Here is a 15,020-nt window from a genome sequence, read left to right on the forward strand (position 1 = left end):
CTGCAGGTTAATATTTTTAAAAATATATGTTACTGATTTTTTTTTTTTACAGAGAGGAAGGGAGAGGGAGAGAGAGTTAGAAACATTGATGAGAGAGAAACCATTGATCAGCTGCCTCCTGCACAACCCCTGCTGGGGATGTGCCTGAAACGAAGGTACATGCCCTTGACTGGAATAGAACCTGGGACCCTTCAGTCCACAGGCCGACACTCTATCCACTGAGCCAAACCGGTTAGGGCTGCAGCTTAGTATATAAAATGACCTTGCCCTGGCCAGCGTGCACAGTGATGAGAGAATCGGCCTGAGCACCAAAGGGTCAAGGGTTGGATTCCTGGTCAAGGACACATACCTGGGTTGCAGGTTCGATCCCCATGAGATGAGGAGGCGACCAATTGATGTATCTCTCTGCCTCTCCCCCTTCCTCCCTTCTACTCTCTCTAAAAATCAACGAAAAAAATTCTCTTGGGTGAGGATTAACAATAATAAGCCTATCTAATAAAAGAGTAATATGCAAAACAACTGCCACTCTGTCACAAAGATGGCAGCACCCATAGCCACAAGATGGTGGCGCCCAGTCCTCTCAGCCCTGCGGGAATCCCCAGCCCCAGGGGAAGAGGTGGGGGTTGGGGGGGAGGAGGGGGAGGGCTGCTGAGAGCAGGCAACGTGTGCGGCCTGGTGGAATGCTTGCTTCGTCGCCCTGGCAATGACGCAAGTGTTCCCCGCCTGGCCAGTGGCCTCTGGGCCACGGAGAGCCTCTAGGCCGCGGGCGCAGAGCAGCCAGGCCCCGCAGAGAGCTACTGGCGCACAGATTTGTGCGCAGGGCCACTAGTGATAATAAAAAATAAAATGACCTTCACCTGGGAAGTTCCCTCTGTAATCGGCCTGCGGTTCCTCCTCACTCTTGGAAGGAATCTGGTCCTCTCAGAAGAGCAAAGGCGTAGCTTATCTCTAAGGACCAGGAAATCGAGTGATTTCTTTACAGATTTCACTATAACTCTGAGCCGCTCATTTTTCACTTAAGTCATGACTCAGCCTGGCCTGCCCTAGCTTGCTTTCTGAGAACTTGGTTGTGACCTTTTCTCTTTCTGTGAAGGGCCCTCTGCAGTGGCTGGGCATGACGAGTCAGTTTCCTGGGCCGCCACCCGGCCCCTGGGCAGTGCCCCCCACCGCCTGCTCCGCTGGTCCCTCTCAGAGGCCACGGCGTGGGAGGTGGCAGCAGCCTCCACTGCCAGGCTCCAGGCCACTAACGGGGCATCGTCCTGGACTCCACTGTCACATGCTGCATCTAAACCCGGCAGTTTTTCTTTTTCTTCCTTTTTGAAATGAATTTATTGGGGGTGACATTGGTGCATAAAATTATACAGGCTTCAGGGGTACAGTTCTATAAAATATATCACCTGTACAGTGTATGTTCATCACCCCAAGTCTTCCCACCCCCTGCCCCTCTGCTGATTGCCATGCTGTTGTCTTTGTCTATAACGTGCTAGTTTCTGACTTCAAAATACACGTAGCACTTCCCTCCACACAAAAATACCACTCCTGGAACCCAGGTTACTGCCCCCTGACTCGGCCCCTCCTCCCACCCTGGCCCTCTTGTGTTTGTGTCCCGGCAGCAGCCAGGGGGACCTTGATAGAGATTTGAAATAGAGCTCAGACCACGCTGCTTCTCTGCCGGAAACACTGCTCTGGTTCCCTGCTCCGCCTAGAAGGAGGCCCGAGACCCTGCAAGTGGCCTTTTGGGGTCTGCGCTGCCTCCCACGCCCCTCCCTTCTCGGCTGCCTCCGCTTCAGCCACACCGGCTCCTTGCCGTTTCTTGGAATTGCTCAGCACGCTTCTCCTTCATGGCCTCTGCCCTCCCTGACCCTCGCCTGTTCTTCTGGATCTCACCAGAGCTTACTAACTCCTCTATGTCCAAGGCTGCTGAAGTGTTACCTCATGGGGTTTACCCAGAACACCTTCCTCAAAGTCTTCTCTCCTTCCCCGATCCCCAGCACTTCGGAGTACTCTCACCCCACAACATGCGTAACATGTTTTTCTAAGTAGTTATCCTCTAACATGTAATGTACATGCCTCTCCCTGCTAGAACGTACGTTCTGAAGGGTAGATGTTTTTTTTGACTGATGTGTGCCACGCATCTAAACCAGTGCCTGGCTCAGAACCAGAACTCGGTGCACACTTGCTGAGCTAACGAATCCTGTCCTGGGCACAGTCCACCCATTTATCAGCTCTCTCGTGTGGGGGACACAGCAAAGGCTACTGGAAACTTCTAGAGGTTTCTAGAGGCTTCCAAGGGTTCCAATCTCAGCAGCTGGGGTGATGGAGTCCAAGACCTAGTTTCCCCGAAGCCGGGGGCTTTCCAACTGCTCATCCTGACCCACAGGTAGGTACACAGCATGATCCTGGACACACGTACGTGTAGGTGAAACCAAACATTTTAAACGAGTCATTTCTCTGCCTGCAACCCACAGGCATTTTCTCCTGAAGCCGCTGTTTGCAACCCTGCTCCCTGTTCACTAGCTACTCCTGGGTGACCACGTGCATTTGAGAAGAGTGTCTACACTCTGTTGCCTCACTCACCACCATCTCGTTCGTCCTTCCCAGCAAGGCAAGGCTCATGCCTGTGGTCTCGAAAGCTACTCATCTGTCCACCGTGAGTTTTGGGGAATCTGAGAGGCAGGGAAGTGCTGGCCCCCCAGGACCAGTGTCCCCATTTAATCACAGAGAGGTTCCACCCAGGTTTCAAGGCTGGGCCCTCCTCACAGATGCCAGCTACATTCACTCTGTCCTCCAGAGCTGCCTTCCGCCTCTGAGTCAGGCTCTGAGTGAGGTTGAGACCAACGGCAGCTTTTGCTGAGGGCTCACCATGCGTCACGTTTGTATGCGTGAACCCAGGCGCTGCAAAACCCCAAGCGGTTTGCCTCTAGAAATGAGAAAGCCCGTTAGTTCAGCAGAGCGTTTGAGAGAACATGATGTGCCAGCAAGAACGATTCTGAGCGCTGGAGGTTCAGCAGTGGGTGAGGTGGACAAAAATCCCTGCCTTTATGGAGCTTGCGTGCTAGTGGGGGAAGGCAGGCAACAGGCAAAAACCCCCAGTGAAAGACACAATATCAGAAGGTGAGGGCTATTATGAGGCAGGGAAGGGGGGGGAGGGTGTAACGGTAGTGTGGGAATGGGGTGAGTGTCACTGAGAAGACATCTGAATAAAACCCTGTAGATGTCTGGACAGGGCATTCCAGGCAGAGGGACCAGCATGTGCAAAGGCCCTGAGGTGGGAGCATGTCCAATATCTTCAAGGAACAAAATGAGACTCTGGAGCAGAGAGGGAGATGGGGATTAGTTTGGGTAGCAGATAAGGTGTGAAAAGGAATCAGGGTGGACTGGGGTCTGGCAGGCCACTGTGAGGACTGACTCTTGCTGTGAGTGCGGACAGGCCACTGGAGCAGAGGAGAGACATGAGGGTCTCTCCTCAACCATTGAGCCACGCCAGCCAGGCAAGTGTCATTTGTATCCCACAATTTGTTTATTCACTCACCTCTTGACAGATATTTGCATTTACGATATAGCTGCTGTGAGCATTCATATGCAAGTCTTTATATGGACAATTTTTTCCCCTTGCTTAAATGCCTACGAGTTGCTTATGAGGTTCATCTATGTTGTAGCATGTGCCAGTACTTTCTTCCTTTTTTAGTGATAGTTCCCATTGGTATGGATATACCAAATTTAGTTTACCCATTTGTGAGTTGATGGACATTTAAATTATTTCCTTTTTTATGTGTGGCTATTATGAATAATGCTGCCAGGAGCATTCATGCACAAGTCTCTGTGTGGATGTCCTTACTGCCCAGAGAACCTTCTCCTCACGGGATGCCGACCAAGGTAACCCCTGCGATAAGTCCTCTTGTGATGGGGCCAGGTCGGGGTAGTGATCTCAATCCCACCTGGAAAGCGCCAATACCAGGAGTCCCTGAGGTTTCAGGTTCAGTCTCCCGTTGGGACACATACAAGAAGCAATGAGTGCATTAATAAGTGGACCAACAAATCAATGCTTCTCTCTCTCTTAATAAATTAAAAAAACAACAACACCCACACACCTTATAGAGTATTTATGAGGCTGGGAAAATACCTGGTGAATAGTAGGCACTCTATTTAAATTTACTTATATTTTATAGACTGTATCCACTTCTTAACCTGCTCCTCCAAGTAGGGCCCCCTCTTAATTCTAACCTGCCTCCCACTGCATAGGAACGATAAATGCTTTAAAGAACGGATGAAAGGCCTGGCCAGTGTGACTCAGTGGTTGAGCTTTGATTTATCCACCAGGAGGTCACGTTTTTTTTTTTTTTTTTTTTTTTTTTAAAATATATATTTTATTGTTTTTTTTACAGAAATTTAAAAACATCAATCAGCTGCCTCCTGCACACCCCCCACTGGGGATGTGCCCACAACCAAAGTACATGCCCTTGACCTGGGACCCTTCAGTCCACAGGACTATGTGCAATCCACTGAGCCAAACCAGCTAGGGCAGGAGGTCACGGTTTGATTCCTGATCAGGGCACATGCTCGGTTCAGGGATGGATCCCCAGTAGGGGACGTGCAAGAGGCAGCCGATCAATGATTGATTATTATTGATGTTTCTATCTCTCTCCCTATCCCTTCCTCTCTGAAATCAATAAAAAATGTATTTGAAAGAAAAAGTATGAAAGAGCTCTAGCTGGTTTGGCTCAGTGACTACAGTGTCAGCCTGAAGACTGAAGGGTCCCTGGTTCTATTCTGGTCAAGGGCACATGCCTGGGTTGCAGGCTCAGTACCCAGTAAGGGGCGTGCAGGAGGCAGCCGATCAATGATCCTCTCTCATCATTGATGTTTCTCCCTCTCCCTCCCCCTTCTTCTGTGAAATAAATAAAAACATATTTAAAAAAAAGAAAAAGTATGAAAGAATGATTTGCCAGCCGCCAATCACACTCGCCCAGGTTAAAGCCCCACAGCTGCATCCCACAGCTTAGGAGCAGCCTCGGGGCAGCCTCTGAACCTGCCTGCGCCAAACGTGACACAGCCGGCCTCCCAGGAGCCCGCCCCATTCCGAACACCCTGACCTCGGGAATTGGCCAATCAGCTGTTGAGAAACGCTGTTAGTCCCGCCTAAATATTGAAACTGTCGCTACTGAACGCGAAGTTACGTTCCCAGGCGCGTCTGGGCCCTGCCACTCACCTGACCAATCAGGGCGGCCTTTTGAGTCCCGCCCACGTGACGTCACGTAGGGTGCACGGGGCGGATCTTCTTCCGGCACAGGCGGCGTCCGGCGGCGCGGATCCGTGGCTTCCGGGCTGTGAGTGCAGAGCGGCTAGGCCGGGGATGGGGTGGGGGTGGGGGTGGGGGAGAGGGCTCGGTTGGAGGCCCCGCGTGTGCCCTCGCGGGGTTCGGGGCGCGATGGGAAAGATGAGTTTCCCTGTAAGTGCTAAGGTAGGTAGGCTGAGTCTCCCTTTCCCGGGGTCCCGCCCCGACGTGTTCTTACCCCCCCCCCCCCCCCGCTTTTGCTACCCATCTCTCTTTTGAACTTTGCCTTCCTGTTGCATTTGCGCAGCTTTTAGCTTTTCTTTTCTTCCCACCAATTTTAAGAAATGTTCCTTATTTTTTTAAAAATTCTTTATTGTTAGCTTTTAGCTTTTCAAATCGGGCCTGAAGCCGGAAGGAGGGCGTTGCAGGCTGTTCTCTTTTGTTATTATTATTTTTAGAGAGTGGAAGGGCGGGGGAGAGACAGAGAAACATCAATGTGAGAGTGACATATCAATTGCTTGCCTCTCCCACGCACCCCAACCAGGCCTGGGGATCGAGCCTGCAATGGAGGTATGTGCCCTTGACCGGAATCAAACCTGGACCCTTCAGTCCGCAGGCCGATATTCTTTCTATCCATTGAGCCAAACTGGCTAGGCCCTAGGGAAATCTGACCAGACGAGGGCGGGCGCCGGGACTTCCGGTCCCACGGATCTGGCTGTTTGCTGCGCTTGCATAGCAGAGTCCTCGCATCTCCTCTACCCCCTTCCCTGCGGGTTGTGTGAGGGGTAGGGTGTCCAGTGTAAGTCTACTGAGGAGGCCCCATCCCCACCCCGGTGTGGGCGGTCCGCAGGCGAGGAGTGTGGGTGGGGCAGAGTTTCTGAGGTGCCTGTCAGACGACCCAGGGTTGAACAGGGATAGTGTGTGTTGAGAGAGACTTTCTGTTCCCGGGAGTCCGGCCTTGGGGACCTAAGGGAAGTGGGGAGCCCCTTCCCCTAGCCTGCAGAAACTCCTTCCAGAGCATCTGTGTATCCCTGAGCCTGGATCCCTGGGGAAGGTGGGGGGGGGGGAAGGCGGGGAATAGGAGGCAGCTTTTCAGGCCTCTCTCCACACTCCTGGGGAAAGGTGACTGTGGATCCTGGAGCTAGATTTAGGTTCGAATACTGATTTTGCCACTTCCTGGCTGTGAGATTTGGGGCAAGTTGCTTAACTTCTCTGAAGGTTAGCTTCTTCATTTGTAAAAAGAAAAGGAAGCAGGAAGAACGGGCAGGAGAGAGGAGAGTCCCTGCAGGAGCCTGGGATGTGTTGGATTCACACGTTATAATGCCTTACATTTGTGGAATTGCCCACATTGTTTTCTGTAAGTCAAACTTGTCTACTGTCTTAGTTCAAGCCGTTAAAGAGCGATTGTTCTCTTTGGGCTTTTAAAAAAACACTGACCAGAGGAATAATAACAGACATTTATTGCATATGTGCTGTGTGCCAGGACCTGTATCAAGATGTAACATGCAGCCCTACCCGGTTTGGCTCAGTGGATAGAGCGTCGGCCTGCGGACTGAAGGGTCCCCGGTTCGACTGTGGTCAGGGGCATGTACCTTGGTTGCGGGCACATCCCCGGTAGGGGGTGTGCAGGAGGCAGCTGGTCGATGTTTCTCTTGATCGATGCTTCTAACTCTCTATCCCTCTCTCTTCCTCTCTGTAAAAAATCAATAAACTATATTAAAAACAAACAAACATGTAACATGCATTACCTCATTTAATCCTTATGAGGTAGATACTGTTATGATCTCATTTGGCAGATGAAGAAACGGAGGCAGAGGAAGGTTAACTTATTTGTCTGAGGCTGCACAGTTGGGGAGTATCAAGCGTGGAGGGATTGGGACCCAGGCCTCTGACTCCACCGGGCAGCCGCCTCAGCCCTGTGTCTTGGCTGCAGGTAGCAGAGCTGGGTCTGGAACTCGGCCCTGAGGGCTCTGCAGCCGGGAGTCAGCGACATCCGACATCGCTGCGGGAAGCCAGACACTATGCCCGGGACAGTGGAGACCAGGGACTTGGCGCAGCTGCGGCAGCTCAACCTGGAGCTGCTGAGGCAGCTGTGGGCCAGGCAGGATGCCATGCGGCGGTCGGTGGCCAAGGCGGCCTCAGAGGTGGGTGTTCACCTTGGGAACTCCCAGAGGAGGGGGGGGGGGGTTGGCGTGCTACTGACCCTAGGCCAGAACCCAGGCCTCCAGGGTTGTCCCGTGCAGCGTGCCCATTGCTGATGAGAAAACTGAGGCCCAGCAAGGGGAGGGACTGGACTGGGCAGCAGAGGCTGGAGCAGGAACTCGGGCCTTGATGCCTAGTGCATGCCAGCCAGGGAGGTGGCTGGGTGACCTGGCCTCTCTCTTCTAGTCAAACGCGGACGCCAGCAGCAGCTATGACTCAGAGATGTCATTGTCCCAAAAGATGCCTTCAGCGGCCCAGAGAACCTCCTCCCCATGGGATGCCAGTGAAGGTGACTCCTGCGACATGTCCTCTCTTGGAGGGACCGGCTCGGGGGTGACCTCCCTCCCACCTGCCAAGGAGCCCCTGAGGCCCTGCGGGGCACCACTGCTGGCCACCCCAGACTCGGATGACTCGGAGCGATCCACAGAGCCGGAGGCATGGGCCCTGAGGTCCCTCCACGGTCAACAGAGAAAGCTGCCCAAGGTAACGTGGGAGAGAGGGGCATCCACTGGTGGGCAGTCCCTTGAGCCTCAGTTTCCCTGTCTGACAACTGCACTCATGGGCAGCCTCCTGTGCGAGGTGAGAGGCTGTCCAGGAGATGCCACAAGTTGTATCCAGCTCAGCCTCAGTGCTGGGTAAGTGGTGGTGGTTAGTTCCTCAGACGGCACTTTGGGAAGGAGGCGAGGAACCCCATTCTACAGATGGCAAGACCGAGGCTGAGGCCACACTTATTCAGAGTCACACATAGAAAGGGGCGGGGACCAAACACGTTATCTATCAATAAAAAGAGCCCTCAGCTAAGCCTTGGGGCCCACATCAGCGTGGAAGTTAAGACACAACCCCTTTGCTTCCCCTAAGCTGGGGCCTCCTTCGGGCCGGGCCTGCTGGTCTAACCCTGTGTCTTTGCCTTGTCAGCTGAGTGTGACCTTCAACAAGGAGTCTCCAGTGCCCGAGAGGAGCTGGCGTCTCAGACCCTACCTGGGCTATGACTGGATCGCAGGTGTGGCCCGCCCCATGCACGCGCCTTGCCTGGGAGGGGCTGGGGGAGGACGCCCCAGCTTGCCTGCACCCCTGCCTGAGCCCCCACCCCGTGCTGCCTAGCGTGTCTGAATGTCCCACCCTTGGTGGTGAGCACCTTCTATCAGCTCCTGGTACAGGGACAGGCACAGAGGCGGTGCTTGAGTGCTGGCCTGGACTCCCCTGTCTTTATGTCTGGCCCACCCCCTCCTCTGAGTTCTAGGCTTCTGTATCTGGCTGTCTTCTCTGTAGGGCACATGCCATGTCTTAGATTGCTTTCACGTCCAGAATCAAGGCGATGGTTTTCTTCCCACTTGCAGTCTTTCCTGTCTTTGCAAATGGCAGCTCTAAGCGCCTAATAATTGGTCAGGTCCTAACCTTGGGATCGACCTTGATTCCCATGCCTCCTTTTCACATACTCCTCTCCCAGCCCACCGGCACATCCTGGTAGCCCTGCCTTCAGCGTATTGCTAGCATCTGACCACTTCTCTCTGCCAGGATGCCCATGATCACTTCAGACCGGGGCCCCTGTCTCCCACCTCACAGCAGCCAGAGGGTAAAAACACATGCCGATCTGAGTATGCCACTCCTGGTCCCCAGCCCTCTGCGGGCTTCCCAGCCTCATCTCCTCCACTCCCATCCCTTACTGCCCTCTAGCCACCTGCACCTCCTGGCTGTTCCTCACTTACACCTCTGCCCCAGGGCCTTAGCACTTGCTCTTCTGCCTGAGATGGCCACGCGGCTCCCTCCCCCCTTCCAGCTGTCACCTCCTCAGAGAGGCCTCCCCGGGCCCCCCTGCCCTAACCAGCTGGGCTCCCTGGTTCTGCTCTCCTCTTCCTGGCACACGTCCCCCCTCGGTGTTGGACCGCATGCTTCTTAGGTGGCCAGTTTGTTGCCGCCATATTAGTGAGGGAGGGCGGGTGCTTGTCTAGGTCACTGCTCTCTCCCCAGCACTTGAGCGGCGTCTGGCCCATGGCAGGGGTCTGTAACACTGTTTGACAACAGATGGCAAGACCGAGGATATGCCTCAGGGTGGGTGGACACCCACAAAACCCACAGGCACCGTGAGTGCAGGGTCCCTCCAGGTCTGTGAGGCCCGGTGGGGACAAAGCAGGCGGACTGGGAGCCGGCACTGAGTGTCCTCGGAGCCTTGGCCAGCGGCCGCCCAGCAGCCCCCGTGCTTTGCCCGCTTCAGGGTCCCTGGACAACCGCTCGCCCATCAGCAGCAAGCCCGAGGCCTTCTTCTCGGAGCTGCAGGCATTCCGGGAGACCAACAAGGAGGAGTGTATCCACAGGGAGCCCGAGTGAGTAGGGGCAGGCCAGCGGTGGGCAGGCGGCGCAGGGACCCTCCCTGTCGCTGGCCTGTTCACCCTCTCGCTCTCCTAGACCCCAGCTCCCAGGCCGGCGGGAGAGCGACAGCAGCCTGGAGGACCACGAATGTGAGTGTAAGCCCCGCGGGCCGCCCCGGAGCCCGGCCGAGGTCGGGGGGCCTGGGGAGGCGGCTGGGCGATGGGGATCAGGGAGGGGAGGCCTGGTGTCCGGACAGGGCAGAGCAGGCCCTGGGGGGGGGGGGGGGTGAGGGAGCCGAGGCCCGGCCTCCTGGGGATTAGGGTCAGCCTGTGACACTCTGCCTCCGGCTCCCCCGCAGCCTTCGTTTGCTTCTCAGCTGCCCCATTTCCTGTGTGCTCCCTCTCCCACGCCCTCCTCTCTCTATACGTATTGCCTGTGGGGGGAGGGTCCCGGCTCAGTCACAGCACATAAGTCTGTTGTGAGTTGCATGTGTAGCGCACACTGTGCATATGTGTGTAAGGGATGTTCATGTGAACAGGACTCTGTGTGCACCCTGTGTGTGTGTGATTACAAATATAGGCACATGCATGTGTCCACAAATGTGACTAAAGCCATGCTTTGTGTTTGCACACGTGACATTTCCACATGCAAAGGTGCCGGCCAGTGTGTGTTTGTGTGCACATGTGTGTCCAGCTTGAGGAAGTGGTGCTCCGTGTGTTGTGTGTGAGCATAAGTCTGCATGCATGCTCTGTGTGTGTGCACGTGTACAGGTGAGTGTGAGAGGGCGGTTGGCAGGGTTGGCGGGCCTGTGTGGTTGGGGCAGCAAGGGGCCCGGGATTAGGCTTCCGGCTGAGGCACCTGCTTCTGCGGGCCTCCAGGCGTGTACTGTTACCGTGTCAACCGGCGTCTGTTCCTGGTGCCTTCGGACCCCGGCGCCCCCTGCCGCCTGTGCAGGACACCCCGGGACCAGCGGGGCCCTAAGACGCTGGCAGACCCAGCGCAGGTCCGGTGAGTGACCAGAGCAGGGCACCTGGGAGCAGCGGCAGCTGAGGAGGGAGTCAGAGCCTGGAGCCCCCGGTGTGAGGGACGGAAAGATGGGCCTGGGGCTGTGACCCCACAGCAGCCAGGAAACCTCTGCGCCAATGCCCCCACTGTTACCCCTTCACCCCAGGGTGAGCATCCCACAGTCCGTCCTGGACCCGCCCCACCGCTACCGCATCCACCGGCGGAAGAGCTTCGATGCCTCCGACACGCTGGCCCTGCCCCGGGTGAGCGGCCACGGGGAGACTGGATGGGGGGAGGTGGGGCTGGCCCAGGGCCCCAGATGGAGCCTGAGGCCCAGAGAGGGCCAGGAACTGTGCCAAGGCCACCCAGCGAGGCTGAGCACCTGGACCAGGCCACTTCCATCACTGCTCTGCTTATTCCGGGGCGTGGGGCACCCCCCCACACCCTGGCATCCAGGAGTGTCTGCCACACGCTGGTGTGAATGGGCCGTGCACTGAGCCCTCGTGCGGGTGCGCAGTGCTGAGGAGCATCGTCTCACGGAGCCCCATGCAGCCGGGAGCACAGGCTCTGCCGCCGCCCTCTATAGAGGAGCACGCGGAGGCAGGGGGCGGAGGCTGTCCGAGGGCAGCAGGTCGAAGACCTGGGATTGGAACCCGAACCCTTGTGCTTCCATAGTGCTTCCCATAACGTGTCTCCCTTGTCGGGGACCCCCGTCACTCCTGGGGGAGCTGGGCCTGGGGGAAGAGAAGGGATGCCAAGGAGAGTCGGTTTGCACATCTGTAAAACGGGCACAGCGTACTGTCCTCAGGCTGGCGTGGTGAGGTGGGGCGTTGAGTGAATCAGTACCAGTCCGTGCGTGGGGCAGAGCCCAGCGCACAGGAAGTGCTCCGTCAGTGTCCGCGGCCTTCCCTCCTCCCACCGGTCTGGGTCAGGGCCTTGGCCAACGGGGTCAGGAAAAGGGAGGCCTAGTGGGCAGACACAGCCCCTGCCCTGGGGGAGCCTCCGTCTCCAGGGGATACCATGACTGTTTGAGGCCCTGACCCCTGTTCCTCCACAGCACTGTCTGCTGGGCTGGGATATTCTCCCTCCGAAGTCCGAGAACAGCTCCGGCCCCCCGAGCCTGGACCTCTGGTCCTGTGTCGCCGCCAAGGCCCAGCACCAGCCGCGGTGCGCCGGCCCGTCACACCCGGTATGGTTTGGGGCCCCTGGGAGGGGCGGGGTCCTGGGGACTGCGGGGTCCTGGGGACAGGATTGGGGGTCTCCCTGGAGGGGCCCATCTCCTGGCCCTGACCCAAGGCACCCTCCAGGATCCAGCACTCCCCGCGGGCTGCCCCATCCCTCCCAAGGTGACCCCGACTCTGAGATCCTGAAGGGGATGAGGCTGGAACTGGGGTGACCTGCTGCCAAAGTGGCCCTCTGACACCACCTTATCCACCACCCAGGCCCAGCCAGCGCGGGTCCCGTCCCCCACCCCGATCTGGTCCGAACCCCAGGCGTCCCAGCCCCGCCCGCGCACCCTGGAGGACATCGCCTCCGGCCTCTTCCCTCGGGCAGGAGCGCCGGCCTCAGCCAGAGGTGGACTCAGGCCTCGCCCTCCCAGGTGGGGCCGGTGGGTGGGCCCAGGCCTGTCTCCCTCCTGGGCTCAGAAGGGGTGACGGTGGGAGGTCAGGGCGTTGTGTCCGCTGTGTTTGGAAATAAAGCCTGGTGCTGTCGGCACCTCCAGGTTCCCACGTGTGTCGGGTCTGTCCTGTGATGTCCTCTGTGCCCGGGAGGTGCCCTGGCCTCCGCCTGCCCCCCTCGCCTGGGAGACACTTCCCACAGTCTGTGCTGAGTGGGCGGTCCAGTGCCCTGGGCAGCTCCCAACTCTGGGGAGGGGCCTTCTAGGTGGGTGAGGGCTCCCAAGATAGGCTGAGGTCAAGGTCAGTTTAAAAACCATCTCAGCCAGGAGCTCGGGTCTCAGGCTGTTCCTGAAGAGGAAGCTGAAGTTGTGAGGGGAGTGAGCAAGCTCACCCCTTCTTGGCTCCTGACACTGGATCCATTTATTGAGGGGCTCCCTGACGTTCCTGCATCCAGCCCTGGAAGCCATGGGTGACCCCGAGAGATCAGATGGGGGCCGGAGGGCCAGGCGGTGAGGCTGGCAGTGAGCACGCAGCACCTGACTCCTTCCCTCGGCTGAACAATACAAAGTTCCTGTTTTTCTAAGATTAACATGGGGAACTGAAGCCCAGACGGAGCATGTGCTTTCTCTGAGGTTTCTCAGCATAGAGTGTGGATCTAGGGCTGCGGTCTCCATGGTAACCCTCTCTTCCCATCATGCACCGTGTGTGTGAGGATAAGCAAGGTTCTGTTGCAGTAACAATGATCCCCAGATCTCAGGTATTCAAAAAGGCTGTTCTTTATTTTTATTTATTTTTTTTTTTAAAATACATATTTTATTGATTTTTGTACAGAGAGGAAGGGAGAGAGATAGAGAGTCAGAAACATCAATGAGAGAGAGTCATCGACCAGCTGCCTCTTGCACACCCCCCAACCGGGGATGTGCCCGCAACCAAGGTACATGCCCTTGACCGGAATCGAACCCGGGACCTTTCAGTCCCCAAGCCGACGCTCTATCCATTGAGCCATACCGGGCCCGGCAAGGCTTAGTTCTTGCTGACTTGCTCTCATTGCCTTTCCGTCATGAGGCACTGGGGCCTGTGCTTTTAGCATTGTCTGCTGGGGACCCAGGTCAGGGAAGGCTCCACCCTGGGGGCAGCGCCTGTTGCTTCAGCCCAGTAACCCCACAGCACACAGGCCGCTTCTGCGTATGGTTTATTGTCCAGAGCTGGTCATCTGGGCCCCCACTGACAACATGGGTCTCGGATGCAGAGGGGACTCGTGGTACAGTCACTGTCCTCCGTGTCCTGTTACCTGACTCCCACCAGCTCCGCCCATGCAGAGCCCCAGGCCCGGGGTGGCAGAGGCCACTAGCAAAGTAACAGGCATTGCAGATTCTCTTCCTTCAGTCTCTGTTCCAACCTCAGGCGCCTCCAGCAGCCAGCCAGGCAGGTGAGGTGATGGAGTCTGGGGCTCAGGCTGCCTGGAGACGGTCAAGTTCAAATGCCTACGTGATCCGAACTGCGTGTCTGTGGCAGGTCCCACAGCAGGTCCTGGTTTGCTGCTTGATTCCAGGACCTGAAGAAACAAAGTCTCTTTCACATGTAATTTTGTAATTTTTAAAATTTTATTTATTTTTTTTAGAGAGAGGGGAAGGGAGAGGGATAGAGAAGATGGAAACGTGTCCTGATCAGGAATCGAACTAGCGACCTGGTTCCTGGGTTGACGTTCAACCACTGAGTCACATGTAATTTTTAAAAAATTTCAAAACATATATAACATACAGGTCGGTGGCACCTTGTTATACAGTCATCATGCCAGCCAGCCCCAGAATTACTTTCATCTTGCAAAACTGTCCATTCTCTCCCAGCCCCTGGCAGCCACCATCCTACTTTCTGTCCATGAATCTGACTCCTAGGGCCTCCGATAAGGGAATCTTACAGTGTGTGTCTGCTGTGACTGCCTCTCCTCCTGTAGCGTGATGCCCTCAGGCTTCATTTGTGGTGTAACGTGTCAGGATTTCCTTCCTTTTAAGGCTGAGTAGTACTTCACAGTGTGGGTGGACCGCGTTCTGTTTATCCATTCAGCCATGATGGACACGTGGGTAGCTTCCACCTGTCAGTTGTGAGTAATGCTGCTCTGAACGTGGGGGACACACCTCTGTTTGAGCCGCTGCTTTCCGTTCTTGGTTACACCGCCGGAAGTGGAATTGCTGGGTCCTATGGGTCATCTGTTGAGGAAGCACTGTTCAGTAGGTCCTCAATTAATGGCGTAAGTAGGTTCTGCGACTTTAACTGAAGCAAGCACAATGAAACCCATTGTGCCACAGGCTAATTGATGTGAATGAGTTCCTGTGGCATCAGTGTTAGGAATGAAAGGACATTACTGGGGAGCCTGCTGTCCTGTGTGTGGTGGCAGTCGCCCCCTTTTCCATCCCGGCCAGCAATGCCGAGGGATTGCGATGTCTGCCGGGCTCAGCAGCACTCACCTTCCACTCTTCGGCTCCTCGGCTGACAGCCATCCTGGTGGGTGCGCGGTGTCTCATTGCAGTTCCGGTTTGCATGTCTCTGGTGATTGTGATGCCGAGCATCTTCCTATGTGCCAAAATGGCCAAAAGGGCCATTCCCGGGTCTTT

At 56.1% G+C, this 15,020-nt stretch overlaps 1 protein-coding gene across 6 annotated transcripts; it reads left to right on the forward strand.

The window, feature by feature from the left end:
- The first annotated feature begins 5,217 nt into the window (after positions 1 to 5,217).
- On the forward strand, positions 5,218 to 14,025 carry LOC118731959 (migration and invasion inhibitory protein). 6 transcript variants are annotated; one of them, XM_036460861.2, is made up of 11 exons: positions 5,414 to 5,449; positions 6,518 to 6,574; positions 7,213 to 7,419; positions 7,664 to 7,960; positions 8,393 to 8,477; positions 9,690 to 9,798; positions 9,881 to 9,933; positions 10,663 to 10,792; positions 10,956 to 11,052; positions 11,847 to 11,978; positions 13,714 to 14,025. In XM_036460861.2, the coding sequence occupies exons 1-11, from the start codon at positions 5,429 to 5,431 to the stop codon at positions 13,765 to 13,767; spliced, it is 1,242 nt and encodes a 413-aa protein (XP_036316754.1). In that variant the 5' UTR covers positions 5,414 to 5,428; the 3' UTR covers positions 13,768 to 14,025. The 6 variants fall into 6 exon arrangements, with proteins under 6 accessions (XP_036316756.1, XP_045426578.1, XP_036316754.1 ...); XM_036460860.2 differs by lacking the exon at positions 13,714 to 14,025 and adding an exon at positions 12,232 to 12,510; XM_036460863.2 differs by lacking the exons at positions 5,414 to 5,449; positions 6,518 to 6,574; positions 13,714 to 14,025 and adding exons at positions 5,218 to 5,327; positions 12,232 to 12,510 and having other exon boundaries at positions 7,209 to 7,419.
- Positions 14,026 to 15,020: the final 995 nt, after the last annotated feature.

Source organism: Pipistrellus kuhlii, unplaced genomic scaffold (assembly GCF_014108245.1).
Source record: "Pipistrellus kuhlii isolate mPipKuh1 unplaced genomic scaffold, mPipKuh1.p scaffold_m20_p_34, whole genome shotgun sequence".
Lineage (NCBI taxonomy): Eukaryota > Metazoa > Chordata > Mammalia > Chiroptera > Vespertilionidae > Pipistrellus > Pipistrellus kuhlii.